The sequence below is a fragment of the Eriocheir sinensis genome, chromosome 43 (genome assembly GCF_024679095.1).
Source record: "Eriocheir sinensis breed Jianghai 21 chromosome 43, ASM2467909v1, whole genome shotgun sequence".
NCBI lineage: Eukaryota > Metazoa > Arthropoda > Malacostraca > Decapoda > Varunidae > Eriocheir > Eriocheir sinensis.
In genome coordinates this window covers 10,504,372-10,518,400 of record NC_066551.1, presented here as the reverse complement: position 1 = coordinate 10,518,400, position 14,029 = coordinate 10,504,372, and the positions used below count along the sequence as shown (strand labels likewise).

Genomic DNA, 14,029 nt, shown 5'->3' with positions numbered 1-14,029 from the left:
ATAACAGGAAGAGAGTGGGTGATAGAACAAAGCCCTGTGGAACACCACTGTTAATAGGTTTGGGGGAAGGACAGTGACCGTCTACCACAGCAGAGATAGAACGGCCGGAAAGGAAACTGGAGATAAAGGAACAGAGAGAGGGATAGAATCCGAAAGAGGGCAGTTTAGAAAGCAAAGACTTGTGCCAGACTCTATCGAAGGCTTTCGATATGTCCAGCGCAACTGAGAAAGTTTCACCGAAACGGCTAAGAGAGGATGACCAAGAATCAGTTAAGAGAGCAAGAACCACCATCACCCCCACCTCACACACCCCACCTCCCCCAAGAACACCCTATAACATGTCCCGCCACCATCATCACCACCCCTTTACGCCCCCCGTCTCCCCCATCACCCCCCTAACTCCCCCGCCTCCCCCGCAGAGTCTGGTGCGGCAGGTGGACTCGAGGACCTACGCGCTGATGTTCCAGGTGCGCCCCGAACATTTCCGACGAGGCGAGATCAACGTGGAGTGCATGACCTCGCTCGGCCGTGAACACCAGCAGTCCGCCGTCGTCCAGCTGCCCAACCGTGACGGACCGAGTGTCAAGGGTTACTTCTACAACACAGGTGGGCACGAGGTGGGACGGGTCGGAGCGGGGCACGGGGAAAGACAGGCACAGGGCAAGGCGGGGCAGCGGGCAAAGGAATGGAAAAGCAAGGAGGAGCAGCGGTCTGTAGAAAGCAAGGAAGAGGAACGGGAGATAATAGAGAGGTGTGTGTGCATACTAAACATATAATACACACACACACACACACACACACACACACACACACACACTTGTACACATGTGGTAACTGCTTTAGGTCACACACAAACGACAGCCAACCAAATCCCGTTCCTCATAAGATCCAATTTGTCTTCACTTCAGCCGCGCTCGTTGGCCGAATCCCAGAGTAATACGGAGTGATTAGCCGGGAGCTTTGTCACTGAGTGTGTGTGTGGGGGGGGAGGGGAGAGGGGGTGATGAAGGGGGAGGGAGAAGGGATTGACGGCGAGGAGTCGAGGATATTGTTGGTGAAGGGAATCATGCGGCTTCAATGTCTGTCTGTCTTGTCTCTCCATTCCTCCCTTCCTCCTTCCCAAGTCACCCCGTGCCCCCCCTCCCTCCCCCCCCTCGCCCACAGGTAATGGAATAACCCGGCATCGACAAAGAGCCTTTTTACACCTGCTCAAACCCAGAGATGAACGTGAAATGAACGTGGCCGGGAAATATTGAAGCCACATCCCGCTTCTCCCTCCCTTGCCTGGTGTGGCGTTGGTGTGGCTAAGTCAGGTGTGTGTGTGTGTGTGTGTGTGTGTGTGTGTGTGTGTGTGTGTGTGTGTGTGTGTGTGTGTGTGTGTGTGTGTGTGTGTGTACCTAGCCTAGTCCGTTGCTTCACCAGACGAGGTTTTCACATTACTCAAGGGAAATTCTGATCCTTTACCCTCTCTCAGCCCCGCGCCTTAATTCCTCCTCCCTCCAGCCCTCCTTCATGCCCCTTCGTTCCCCTGGAGAGGCTCAAAGGGGGGGGGGCAACGCATCCTCACACGTGGGAAATAAACACCGGCGCATCCGTTCAACCTGAGCGCCGCGTTACCAATTAGCACGGAACACAATGACGGGCACACACACACACACACACACACACACACACACACACAGCAGTAATCCATCATGTAAGACCACCCCCTCTCCCCTCCTCCTCCTCCTCCCCTTCCTCCTCCACTCTACCCCGCGCCTCATCACTTCTCTCCATCTCCACCACCACCCTCATCCCCCTGCTGCCTGTCTTCATATGAGGGGTTCGGAAACAGCTGCTGAGAACTATAATTAAAACACCCATCTTGTTATCCAATTAAGGCAGTATTTTGGAGGGGGGGGAGGCGGGAGGTCATTTTTCACTAAGGAAGAGGAAGAGGAGGAGGAGGAGGAGGAAGATAAACAGCACTCAAAAATGTAAGAAAAAATGAAGGAGGAGGGAGGAGAGAGAGGCCAAAAGAAAAGGATGGAGGGAGAAGGATGGAATAGGACAGGAATGGGAGAGGAAACATAGGGGGAAGAGATGGAGGGGGAGAAGGAAGATTAGAGAGATGAGAAGTAACCGAGAGGAGAGGAAAAATCAGGGGGGAGCAGGAGGAAGAGGAGGAGGAGGAGGAGGAGGAGGAGAAATTGAGAGGAGAAAGAGGGAAGAGGGAGGGGGAGGAGGAAGAGGAAATTGAGATGAAGTAACCGAGATGGAGAGGAAAAATGGGGAGGAGGAGGAGGAGGAGGAGGAGGAGAGGAGACAGAGAGAAGAGGAGAGAGAGAGAGAGAGAGAGAGAGAGAGAGAGAGAGAGAGAGAGAGAGAGAGAGAGAGAGAGAGAGAGAGATAGAGAGACAGAGAGAGAGAGAGAGAGAGAGAGAGAGAGAGAGAGAGAGAGAGAGAGAGAGAGAGAGAGAGAGAGAGAGAGAGAGAGAGAGAGAGAGAGAGAGAGAGAGAGAGAGAGAGAGAGAGAGAGAGAGAGAGAGAGAGAGAGAGAGAGAGAGAGAGAGAGAGAGAGAGAGAGAGAGAGAGAGAGAGAGAGAGAGAGAAAGGTAACATTAATAAGCCTTGCCTGGATCATAGTAACATTTCAGCCATTCCCTTCTTTTATAACCCTTCTTCTACTTATATTTTTTTAACACATTTTCTTTTTTACTCATCTCATTCCTAAACATCATATCCTTATCTTCCTTTATCATCACTTTTCACATGTATTTTTCTATCCCCCATTATTCTCTTATCTTCTTTTTATCATCTCTTTATTCCTCAACATCATCTTATTCCCTTCTTTTATTATCACTTTTCAACATATATTTTTCTAACCCCCATTCTTCTCTTATCTTCTTTTTATCATCTTCTCCTTATCTTCATCTCGTTCCTTCACTTATTGACTTTCACCTTTTCTTTTAACCCGTCTTCATTTCTACTCATGTCATTCCAGATCTTTCACCTCATACCCCTCTTTTTACACCCTTCTTTCATTCATTCATTCCACATATTTTTCTATCCCCTATTCTTCTCTTATCTTCTCATTATCTTTTCTTTATCTTCATCTCATTCCCTTCTCTTATTACCTTTCACTTTTTCTTCTAACCCGTCTTCATTTCTACTCATGTCATTCCAAATCTTTCACCTCATACCCCTCTTTTTACACCCTTCTTTAATTCATTCATTCCACATCATTTTCTATCACCTATTCTTCTCTTATCTTCTCATTATCTTTTCTTTATCTTCATCTCATTCCCTTCTCTTATTAACTTTCACTTTTTCTTCTAGCCCGTCTTCATTTCTACTCATGTCATTCCAAATCTTTCACCTCATACCCCTCTTTTTAACATCCTTCTTTCATTCATTTTCTGGCATATCTTTGTCTCCTATTTCATTCTCCATTTTCATCCCATTCCCTTCTTTTATTACCTTCTTACACATCTTTTTTTTCTAACCATCTTCATCTTTACTCATCTCATTCCCCAACTTCATCTCACTCCCGTTTTTTTTTTTACCATTCTCCCACTTTTTTTCTGACTTATCTTTATCTCTCATGTCATTCCTTTTTTTTATTACCCTTCCTCCACTTCTATTTGAGTTATATTTCCATTTTTACATCTAACTAGGCTTCACCTGTTTTGTCATACCCCGACTACCTAACATTACCTAACCTTACCTAACCTAACCTTACCTTACCTAACCTTACCTTCCCTTACCTTACCTTACCTAACCTTACCTGACCATATCTTCCCTTACCTAACCTTACCTTACCTAACCTTACCTAGCCTTACCTAACCTTACCTTACCTTACCTAACCTTACCTTACCTAGCCTTACCTAACCTTACCTTACCTTACCTAACCTTACCTAGCCTTACCTAACCTTACCTTACCTTACCTAGCCTTACCTTACCTAACCTTACCTAACCTTACCTTACCTAACCTTACCAAACCTTACCTTACCTTACCTAGCCTTATCTTACCTAACCTTACCTAACCTTACCTTACCTAACCTTACCTAACCTTACCTTACCTAACCTTACCTAACCTTACCTAAACTTACCTTACCTAACCTTACCTAACCTTACCTCACCTTACCTTGCCTTTCCTTACCTTACTTCATCTCATTCCGTGTTTTTATTACCATCTTTCCTTTTTCTAACCCGTTTTCGTCTCTCCCGCAGGTCGGCGTGTTGAAGGCAGCCGCGTCACCCTTCTAGTGGGCACCCTCATCGCCGCCTTGTCCCCGCTGCGCACCCTCGCCTGGCCTGCCCTCTAAACACACTATTTGTACACCCTGCCCATCCTCCTCCTCCTCCTCCTCTCTCTCCTCCTCCTCCTTCTCCTCCTCCTCCTCCTCCTCCTCCTCCTCCTCCTCCTCCTCCTGCTCCTCCTCCTCTCGCTCACCATGTATATGTGTAAATAAATGTTTAAAATGTACCGCCCTTGTGTGTGTCTCTTTCCCTCGTCTTGCTGGACTGATGGAGATGAGTGTTACCAGAAGAGGAAAGGGGGAGTGTTGCTGAGTATGGAAAAGTGTTGCTGGGGATGGGGAAGGGGGAGAGTATTGCTGAGGATGGGAAGGTGTTGCAAGGGAAGGGAAAGCAGAGCAGAGGAGAGTAGCAATGTTACTGAGGAGGAGGAGAAGTGATGCTGAGAAGTGTACCAGGAGAGGGGACGAGTGTTTCTGGTGGACTAAGGAAGGGAAGAGTTTTGCTGGGGGCTAAGGAAGGGGAAGAGGGTTGGAGGGGAGGAGAAAAGTGTTGCTGGAAACGAGGAGAGTTCCTGGAAAGGGAGAACGTGCGGCCGGAAACGAGTGTTGCTGGAAACCGGAGAAGGAAGAAGTGTTGCATTGGGAGAGAATGAATGTTGCAGAGGAAAGGTAGGATATTACTGGGAGGGGAGAAGTGTTGCTGGGGAGGGGATTTGTGTTGCTGGGGCGATGAGGAGTGTTGCTGGGCAGTGAAGGAGTCGGAGGAAAATAGGAAAGGTGACCAAGCAATGCGTATGTTGAGAAAAATGTGAGATAACAGATCTCTCTCTCTCTCTCTCTCTCTCTCTCTCTCTCTCTCTCTCTCTCTCTCTCTCTCTCTCTCTCTCTCTCTCTCTCTCTCTCTCTCTCTCTCTCTCTCTCTCTCTCTCTCTCTCTCTCTCTCTCTCTCTCTCTCTCTCTCTCTCTCTCTCTCTCTCTCTCTCTCTCTCTCTCTCATTTCCTAGCTCATTTACTTTCTAATTTCTTTCCTCCTAAATGACTGCAAGCTCTCCAAGTCTTTATAATTCCTCCTCGATCCCTTTCATCACATCCTTATTCTCCGCTTCTTGCTTCATACCTTTATTCTCTCCTCCTCCTGTTTCTTCCTTCTACTCTATTACTCTTCTGCTCTCTTACTCCTTTACTCTCTTCCTCCTATTGTTTGGTTCTACTTTCAACAAATCTCTGCTTCATTTGCCTCTTCATTCACGGTTTTGTCTTTCAATCTCGAAAATTTAATATAACTTTTCATTTCTTTGGCCTCATAAATCTCATTCTGTGTGGTTATTTATCAGTCAATCTATCTTTATATGTCTATCTCTATCTATCTATTTATCTATTTATCAAACTGGCTCTTCGTTTTAATTATTCTTTTCCTTCATTCTTTGGTTCCTTTTTCCATGATGTCAGTCCAGTCTTAAGCTTTACCTCTAATAACTAATCATATTACTATTCACTTTTGCATCTCTCTTAACATTCTATGATCCACTAACAGTATATTTATCTATCTATTTAAGTATTTTTTCCTCTTTTACATTCCAAGCTCCTTTTCTCCTTGCTAGCGTTCTCTTTTTCTTTCTTATTCTTCTCCTTTTTCTCCTATTAACTCTCCACTTCCTCCTTTCTTGGCTATTGAAGCTTCACTAACTATCTGTCTATTTATCTGTCTATCTGTTTACATGGTTCCACTCCGACATCCCTGACCTCTTCTTTCCTCCTTGTCAATGCTCTCTTTGGCTTTATAATCTTCTTCCTTTCACACTAATGACTCTCTCTCTCTCTCTCTCTCTCTCTCTCTCTCTCTCTCTCTCTCTCTCTCTCTCTCTCTCTCTCTCTCTCTCTCTCTCTCTCTCTCTCTCTCTCTCTCCGCACCCTATACTCTCTCCCCAATGCATTTCTTCCTTCGATTCTTCTTTTTTTCTTCCTTTGATTTCTTTCCTTGTGATTCCCTCCCTTCCTTCCGTCCTTCCTTCCTTCTTCTTATTATTATTATTCTTTTTTAATATTATCTTCTTCTTGTATTTCTTCTTCTTCTTCTTCCTTTCCTTCTTTTTCTTCTTTCTAATCCTCCTCCTCTTCCTTCTCCACCCCCTCCTCCTCTTCCACGTCTTTCAGTTTTATTATTATTTTTTTTATTAATTAACTGCATTGCTACCTGACTCTCTCTCTCTCTCTCTCTCTCTCTCTCTCTCTCTCTCTCTCTCTCTCTCTTGATTGCCTCTCTTCACTCATGTTTCAATCCTACATCAGTTGATTTTCTTTTTCCTGCTCCTCCTCCTCCTCCTCCTCCTCCTCCTCCTCTTCTTTCTCCACGTCCCATTCATCATATTTTTCACTCCGTCCAAGGCTTCCTTTCACCACCTCTTATTTTCTGTTCCTCAGCTTTTTTCTCACACATTTTTACTTCACCTTTCCCAGTGTATTACTTTTTCCTTATTTTTTCCATTTTTTCTTACATTTTAGCTTTTCTTTCTAACTTCTTCGACTCCATCACTATCGTCAGTCATTATCAGCATCATCGCCATCTTTCACTTGTTTTTACTAAAGTTCGATTTCTTGGAATTTATAATCGTCATCTCCTGCTTTCTCATTATTACCTTTCAGTTGGTTTAATTCTTAAGTTTTGTTTTCCTCCTTTCGCTCTTTCTATTATTTTTTTTATTATATAGTTCCAGCTTTCTTGTTATTTACTCTCGTCGTTTCTTCCTTCATCATAATCACCTTTCACTTGCTTTCATTCTGTATTTTGCTTTCTTCCTCTCGCTCCTCCCTCCACTGACGTCACCACCTTCCCTACCTTATTCTAGTCTTACAAATCTGTCGATGGATTTATATGTCGGGAAGTGTAGCATTCTGAGTAAAGGAAAAAATAACACTTCACATAATTATTCTTTAAGTGACACTCCTCGCGGCAGATTTATCTAGCTGTAGGAGAGATTAAGGCGTCTTTATATTACAGCAAGGGAGGATGGAGTTACATGCCGGGGAGTGTAGTATTCTGAGTAAGGGAAGAAATAACCCTTCGCAACACTGTTCTTGAAATGACACTTCAAGCAGTAGGTTTAGCTGTGGGAGGAATTTAGGCGTCTTTTATATATTTAGAGCGAGGGAGACAACTCAAGGGAAAAAGACAAAATCAGCAACAAAGAAGCCCGCTATACGCTGCGGCGACAGAAGAGAAAAGAACGAGAGCCCGGGAGAGAGGTCAGTTTTGAGTGAGAGGTTAGTGAGCTCTGACCTTCGTCCACGGAACTAGTGCACTAAGAATCAAAGAAATAGGGTACTGAGTTTAACTTGAAGAAAAATCGGCAATAGATGCGGTAAAGTCATTCTCAGGCTATATTAATTAGTAATGCCTCCCTAAGCTTATGTAGTTTAGTAGGTAATGATGGGTATTAGTTGGATAAATTCGGATTCAACAAAGACATAGGCAAGAATTGGCTTACTGAGTGGTGAATGAGTGGAACAAGCTAGGCAGTTATGTGGAGAGTGCCAAAGAGATAGGAGGCAACATGAGGAAAAAACAATGGATGGAGTGAAGAGGAGGCGGAAGAAGAAAGGGATAGAAAAGAATAAATAAATCAGAGGTGAAGGAGGAGAGAGCTAAAGGAGAGGAGAAAATGTTAGGCGTATTCACGGATAGGGAGGATAGGCAGCGTTAGGTTCCCAGCACAAGTTGACTGACCACTTGCAGACTACTATAAAAATCGCATACTTTTTTTTATATTCACCTCTTTTTTACTACGCACTATCCTTTATTATTTTCTTTGTCTTGCTACTTCTCATTTTCATTCTCTCCTCTCCCACTTTAACTCCTTTTTTCCACTCACGCTCAATCTTTTCCTTCGCTTTATATCCTCCTCCTCCTCCTGCACCTGCCAGAGCCCAATGAAGCCTCCACCGCCACACCTCACTGCACGCCTAGGAAAAAAAAGAAAAAAGCTCGCCGGGGCATAAACTTGGCCTCAGGAACACACAAAAAATAAAACTTTCCCGGGTGGTAAGCAGGAGACAAAGGAGAGATTCCCGCGGCGTAAAATGTAAGGAACGAGCGCCATCTAGGGTGAAGAGGAGGAGGAGGAGGAGGAGAAGGAAAGAGAGGAAGACGATGAGGACCTAAAATTAAAAGGAAACAACTGAAAGTAGAAAAAAATAAAGTTGTGAAGGTGAGAGAGATAGACAGATAGATAGACAGACAGATATAGATAGATAGATATATAGATAGATAGATAGATAGATAGATAGATAAACAGAAAGAGACAACCTACTAAATAACAAAAATAAGATAAAAACACATGCATAAGTGAACAAACAAAACATTAATAGAAAAACACCAGTAATTAAGAAAGGCAAGTTAAAAACAGGTGGGAAAAAAAGTAAGAAAAAAAAATCACTTAAAATAAAATACAGTAAAGAAAATCAGACCTGAGGAACAAGTTAAAAAAAGGAATAAGAGAGAAATAAAATACAAGAGGAAATTCAACTCGAAATATAAACACGTATATTATTTGCTACACACACACACACACACACACACACACACACACACACACACACAGTTCCTTCAACTCTTCACAAATATTCCTTTCCTGTGTCTGACGTCCCTTTAAAGCCTTTGTCTGTCCTTGTCTTCTTCGTCCTCCTCCTCCTCCTCCTCCTCTTCCTCCTCTTCCTCCTTCTTTTGTTCTTCCTTTGATTTCTCCATTTTTCTCTTTCTCCTGCTCCTCCTGCTCTGTCATGTGGTCCTCCTGCTCTCTCTCTCTCTCTCTTTTTTTTTTATTTAAACAGAAACAGAATATTGTGTTCACCTCCCGCTTAAAGTCTTGAAGTGACGCGCGATGGTGGAGCATTACCAGGCCTGCGCTCCCTGGAGCCTGGAGAGGTTGCAGAGAGCCACGCGTGACCTGGACTGCTGTGCTGTATCAGACGGCCTGGCCTGGACACACGATCCAGGGTTGCAAGGTAGGATGGAGGGCAGAGACCAGGGCGAGGAGGGAGTACCATGAGGGGCGTACTTGTGCCTTTGTAGAGAGCACCAGTCCCCTTTGGTCAAGTAGATGGGAGATGCGCTGTACACAGCTGAGTAGCATGGTTGGTGAAGGAGAGTCGTGTCCCACACCTCACTGGAGAATGAATGGAGTCTTGGAGGTAGCGTTTTTTTTCCCAGTTGTATCCCCGGCCGGGCTAGAGTGTTGATATCCTGCGGGACATTACCCATTTCTGCGTGTTTTTTTCAGGGGCCAGGGTGACTTGCCAGCAGCCACCAGGCGACCACAGTAGAGGCCCTGTACGCTGCCTCCCTGGGGCACGCTTGCATGATGGGGGTGCTGGCTTGAGGTGTTGTTAATCACCACCTGTAACACCCTGTCCTGGAGGTAGTCCCGCACACCTAGGCTCTTCAGCTTGGCGATGAGGCGTCAGCTATGTCAGAGCCAAGAGCCACGACAGTGTGAGTCCCTGCCCAGCGAGGGGTGGTTTGAGGGAGCAGAAGGGAGGCAGCAGGTCTGCAGCAGATCTTCGGAAGCCGAATTGGGTGCTTGGAGTTGAGGACTCTCTCTCTCTCTCTCTCTCTCTCTCTCTCTCTCTCTCTCTCTCTCTCTCTCTCTCTCTCTCTCTCTCTCTCTCTCTCTCTCTCTCTCTCTCTCTCTCTCTCTCTCTCTCTCTCTCTCTCTCTCTCTCTCTCTCTCTCAATTTTCTTTTTTCCCCTTTTCCCCTTTTTCTTTCCTTTCCTTTCTTTTCCTTTCCATCTTTCCTTCTTTCTCTCATTTTTCTTTTTGCCTCCTCCTCCTCCTCCTCTCCTCCTCCTCCATCTCCTCCTCCTCCTCCTCCTCCTCCTCCTCCTCCTCTTCTTCCTCCTCCTCCTCCTCCTCCTCCTCCATGAGTCGTCCGCTACTGAAACAGCCTTCCTGCAGGAGTGGTTAGCGCGGAAACAATCAACTCCTCCTTTGAAAATCGCATTGGCCGTCACTTTGCTGCGTCGGGAGTGAACTGAACGTATTCCTGAGTTCGTAGTGTTTTAATCCTTCTGCGGGTCACTCCTTTGGGTGACGGATTGACTAAATCACTGAAAACAGGCAACCTCGCAATGAGCCAATAGGCTTTCTGCTGCCTGCTCGTCCATGTTTCCATGTTTCCTCCAACACTCACTTTCACTCTTACTTCCTATCTCACTTCCTTTACTTCTTCCTTCCCCAAACTTCATATTCTAATGCACTTTACTCCCCCTTCCACCCCACTCCCGAACTTCCCTCAGAAGCGCCCCATCCCCCTACCCTCCTTACTCCACACACATCCATCTCGCCTCTTCCTCTCCCCCTCACTACGTATTGCAACCAACCACATTTCCCGTTTCCTTTCCTTTCCTCTCCTTTACTCTCAAACACTTCCCTTCGTCCATCACCTCGACAACCGCTCACTTTCTTACCTCCCTCCCTCCTCTCCCCTCTCCCTGCTTCCCTTCCCCCTCCCCTTCTAAAGTTTGACACCTCCTCCCTCCTTCCCCCTCTCACCTACATACTCGTCTTCCTCCTCCTCTCCCTGCTGCCCTTCCCCCTCTTTCCTTTCCACCTTTCGATTCACACCTTACCCCACTTCCCCCCCCCCCCCTCAGTAACAGCCTCCTCCTCTTTCTCTCCCTGCTTCCCTTCCCCACCTCCTCCCCTTCCCCCTCCACCTTAGTCTTACGCCCGGGCCGCATCTGGCATACGTCGCCGATGGGAGAAAAAAAATTAAAGATGTTTTTCACCTTGACGCTACTGGAACTGATCAGCGGGGGACGGGTGATTCGTGTTTTGAGGTTCCGTCGCTTCTGCGTAGGGAAAAAAAAACATCCGAAATTGACCTCCTTCCAAAATTGACCTCTCCTCTGGCCCCTCCTTCTGTTTACTTGTCCAGGAGGAACGCTTAGCCGCCCTTTACTTCTTTTTTGCTTTCTGATTTGTTTATTGTCCTTGATCTCTTCCCTTTACCGTAAAAAAAAATACATGAGGCCAAAACAAAATTAAACAAAAAATGGTCGCTGGCGCTGCTCCTGCAAAAATTTGATAGAGATGTCCAATGAGGGTGAGAAACGAGTGTGCTGATACTCCCCCCTTGAAAACGTGTAAGTCGTAGGCAGGAGGAAATAAAGACCAAGTGATTTAAGGCTGTATTCTACGCCTTTCTTGCTAAGAGAGGTGACGAGAGAAATAAGTGAGTGGAAACGTCTCTTCTGGCCACACATTTCTATAATCTTTTATAGGAGCTGTGCTGAACAGGCTTTTTTGTTTTTCTTTTTTCCCTTGAGCTGCTTCCTTCATTGTGAAAAAAATAGTAATTACCAAATGAAAAAAAACATTGGAAGCTTCTTCCCCTGCACAAAATTCCACATACGTGACTTTCAATTGAATTTTCTTTCTTGTGAGTTGACGAGGGTGATAACTGTGTATAGATTCGCTTGCTTATACTATGTGCTGATCTTAAGTTTCCAGGATACAGAATGTGATTCATAATACTGATAAAGAAATGTACCGATAAAATAATATAGGCTGAACTGGTAAAGAACTGAACTGGTAAAGAACTTGTAAAAAATTGAACTGGTAAAGAACTTGTAAGGAACTGAGCTGGTAAAGAACTTGTAAAGAACTGAACTGGTAAAGAACTGGTAATGACCTGAACTTGTAAAGAACTGAACTGGTGAGATACTGCAATGATAAAGAAATATACCCTGACTCGTGACCTTATTCTCCACTCTGCCCTACTAAGATATCCCGCCTATTATTAACGCGCTCCCAACAACTACAGTCCCTTTATAGAGAGAGTCCCGACATAGGCGGCCCTGTGTATAATGCTGCTGGGCGCCATTTTTGGCCCTTCGAGCACCGCGCCGACTTTGAAATGAGGTAATAAAAACATAATTTTACCTATTTTGGAAGCGGATTCGGCTGCTTTTCAATGTAACAATGCCTTGCTGCCTAGCCTTCGGCTGTAGCAACATGCCACGGATGGGATACAAAGTATATAATTTAACTGCAAGGCCGCTGAGAAGACAGACGTGTGCTAACAGTCAGTCGTCTTGGGAGGAAACCATCGGTTATGACAGCAAGACACACACTGCCATTGTGTGTGTCTTGCTGTCATAACCGCCCTCCCTTTGTACTGTCTATGGAAACCATTGTGAGAGAGGCACAGCTACAAGGACTGAAACAGTCGTTCACCTCAGGTCCAGACATCGAAGCTGATGAGGGAAGCTGTGGCCCTTATGGCCAAAATTATTGGCTGTGATCTCTCCCACAGGGCTCTAGCTGTTATTACAGACTCACAATGGATATTTTACAGTCTCATCAAGGCCACAATCTAATAGACTGGACGTGTTATAAGAGTTTAATGAACAGAAGCTAGCTTTTGGTGAGCCATACCAGTCTTGGTAAAACTCTAGAATCACACCCAACTCACTCTAAAAGTTAACACATTATGTGTTTATATTGTATTTGTTAAGCATCACTCTGGTAACCGTTTCCCTTATTATTACTCGTTTATGAAATTTCAAAATGCGGGGAAATATTACTATTTCAGCAGTGAGAGGTTAGGTTACTATTTGCTCAGGTGAAGGGTCTTCAGTTTTAAACTCCTCTAGGTTGGGTTATAAGTGCATCTTTAGTCAATAGCCTAATATATAAGGTTGCACAGTCCTAATTTTCATGGGTATCAATGTCATTATAATATGTTGAAGACATGTGCATTTTCCTACAGTATTCTCTAAACCAAGCTTTTGACCCTCAAGCAAAATGAAACACGTTTACATGGCCTTAGTATTTTACTGTATTATTTTTTTTTTAATCAACAATGAGCATTTAAATTAAATTAAGTGTTATTGAATTATAATCATTGATGACTTATCTTCACAATACCTTGGAATCGCACAGAACATTTATTGCAGCAATATAGTGTGTGTGTGTGTGTGTGTGTGTGTGTGTGTGTGTGTGTGTGTGTGTGTGTGTGTGTGTGTGTGTGTGTGTGTGTGTGTGTGTGTGTGTGTGTGTGTGTGTGTGTGTTAAGTTGTTAACACAATAAAGAGAGCAGCAGGGCGAGTAATGGAATCAGGGTCCCCTTCACCCCCAGATAATTAGTTTACACTAATTTTCTCTCCATATGCTAAAGTTTACTACAAGCAGGTAATGGAAAGGAAGCAAAGTGCCTTTGCATTGAGGGAGCTTTGGTAGTGTGTCAGCCACGTGGCCCATGCATGCCAAGTATATCAAGGCTCATGACGTCCAGGAAGCAGCGTCCGTCCCTGCAGGCAAGGGTCAGGCGATGAAAGGATATGTACGTAATAGAAAAACTTCCCCAACTGCTGCCGATAATGTTTTACAGCGATAAGTATTGTTAAATCCATCCATCACAGCAGCAACACTCAAAGAGAAGCATCCATACTTGTTTGAAGTCTCTCAGTGCCCTCTGAGCGCTGCCGCATCTCAAGGTCGTCAGCAGCCCGCCGTGGCACGCATATACCACAGGCTACGTGGGTTACTGAGTGCCTATACTGAGACAGTGGCTGATCGTAAGGCTAATAATAATCTCCTGTCACCTTCTTACGGTACATTATAACGGCTGGTGACCAAATTATCGTAAAGTATAAGGGCGTAATGGTGGGTTGGCGATACCTGTTGATGCAGATACAAACTGTCTTATATTTACTTTTCCATAGCTCGTTGGCTGCTGGCTCCCTGCTGGCTGTTAGGGGAAGGTGTGCAGGTATGACACAAGTGTGC

General features: G+C 45.0%; 1 protein-coding gene across 1 annotated transcript in view; it reads left to right on the top strand.

Moving 5' to 3' along the window:
* The window catches only part of LOC127010457 (uncharacterized), a 101,790-nt gene extending 97,322 nt beyond the window's left edge, over positions 1 to 4,468 (top strand). Inside the window, exons 4-5 of the mRNA XM_050884652.1 lie at positions 420 to 606; positions 4,213 to 4,468. Of these exons, the coding sequence (XP_050740609.1) occupies positions 420 to 606; positions 4,213 to 4,307 (282 nt within the window). The 3' untranslated portion in view covers positions 4,308 to 4,468. The remainder of the gene's footprint in view (positions 1 to 419; positions 607 to 4,212) is intronic.
* Positions 4,469 to 14,029: the final 9,561 nt, after the last annotated feature.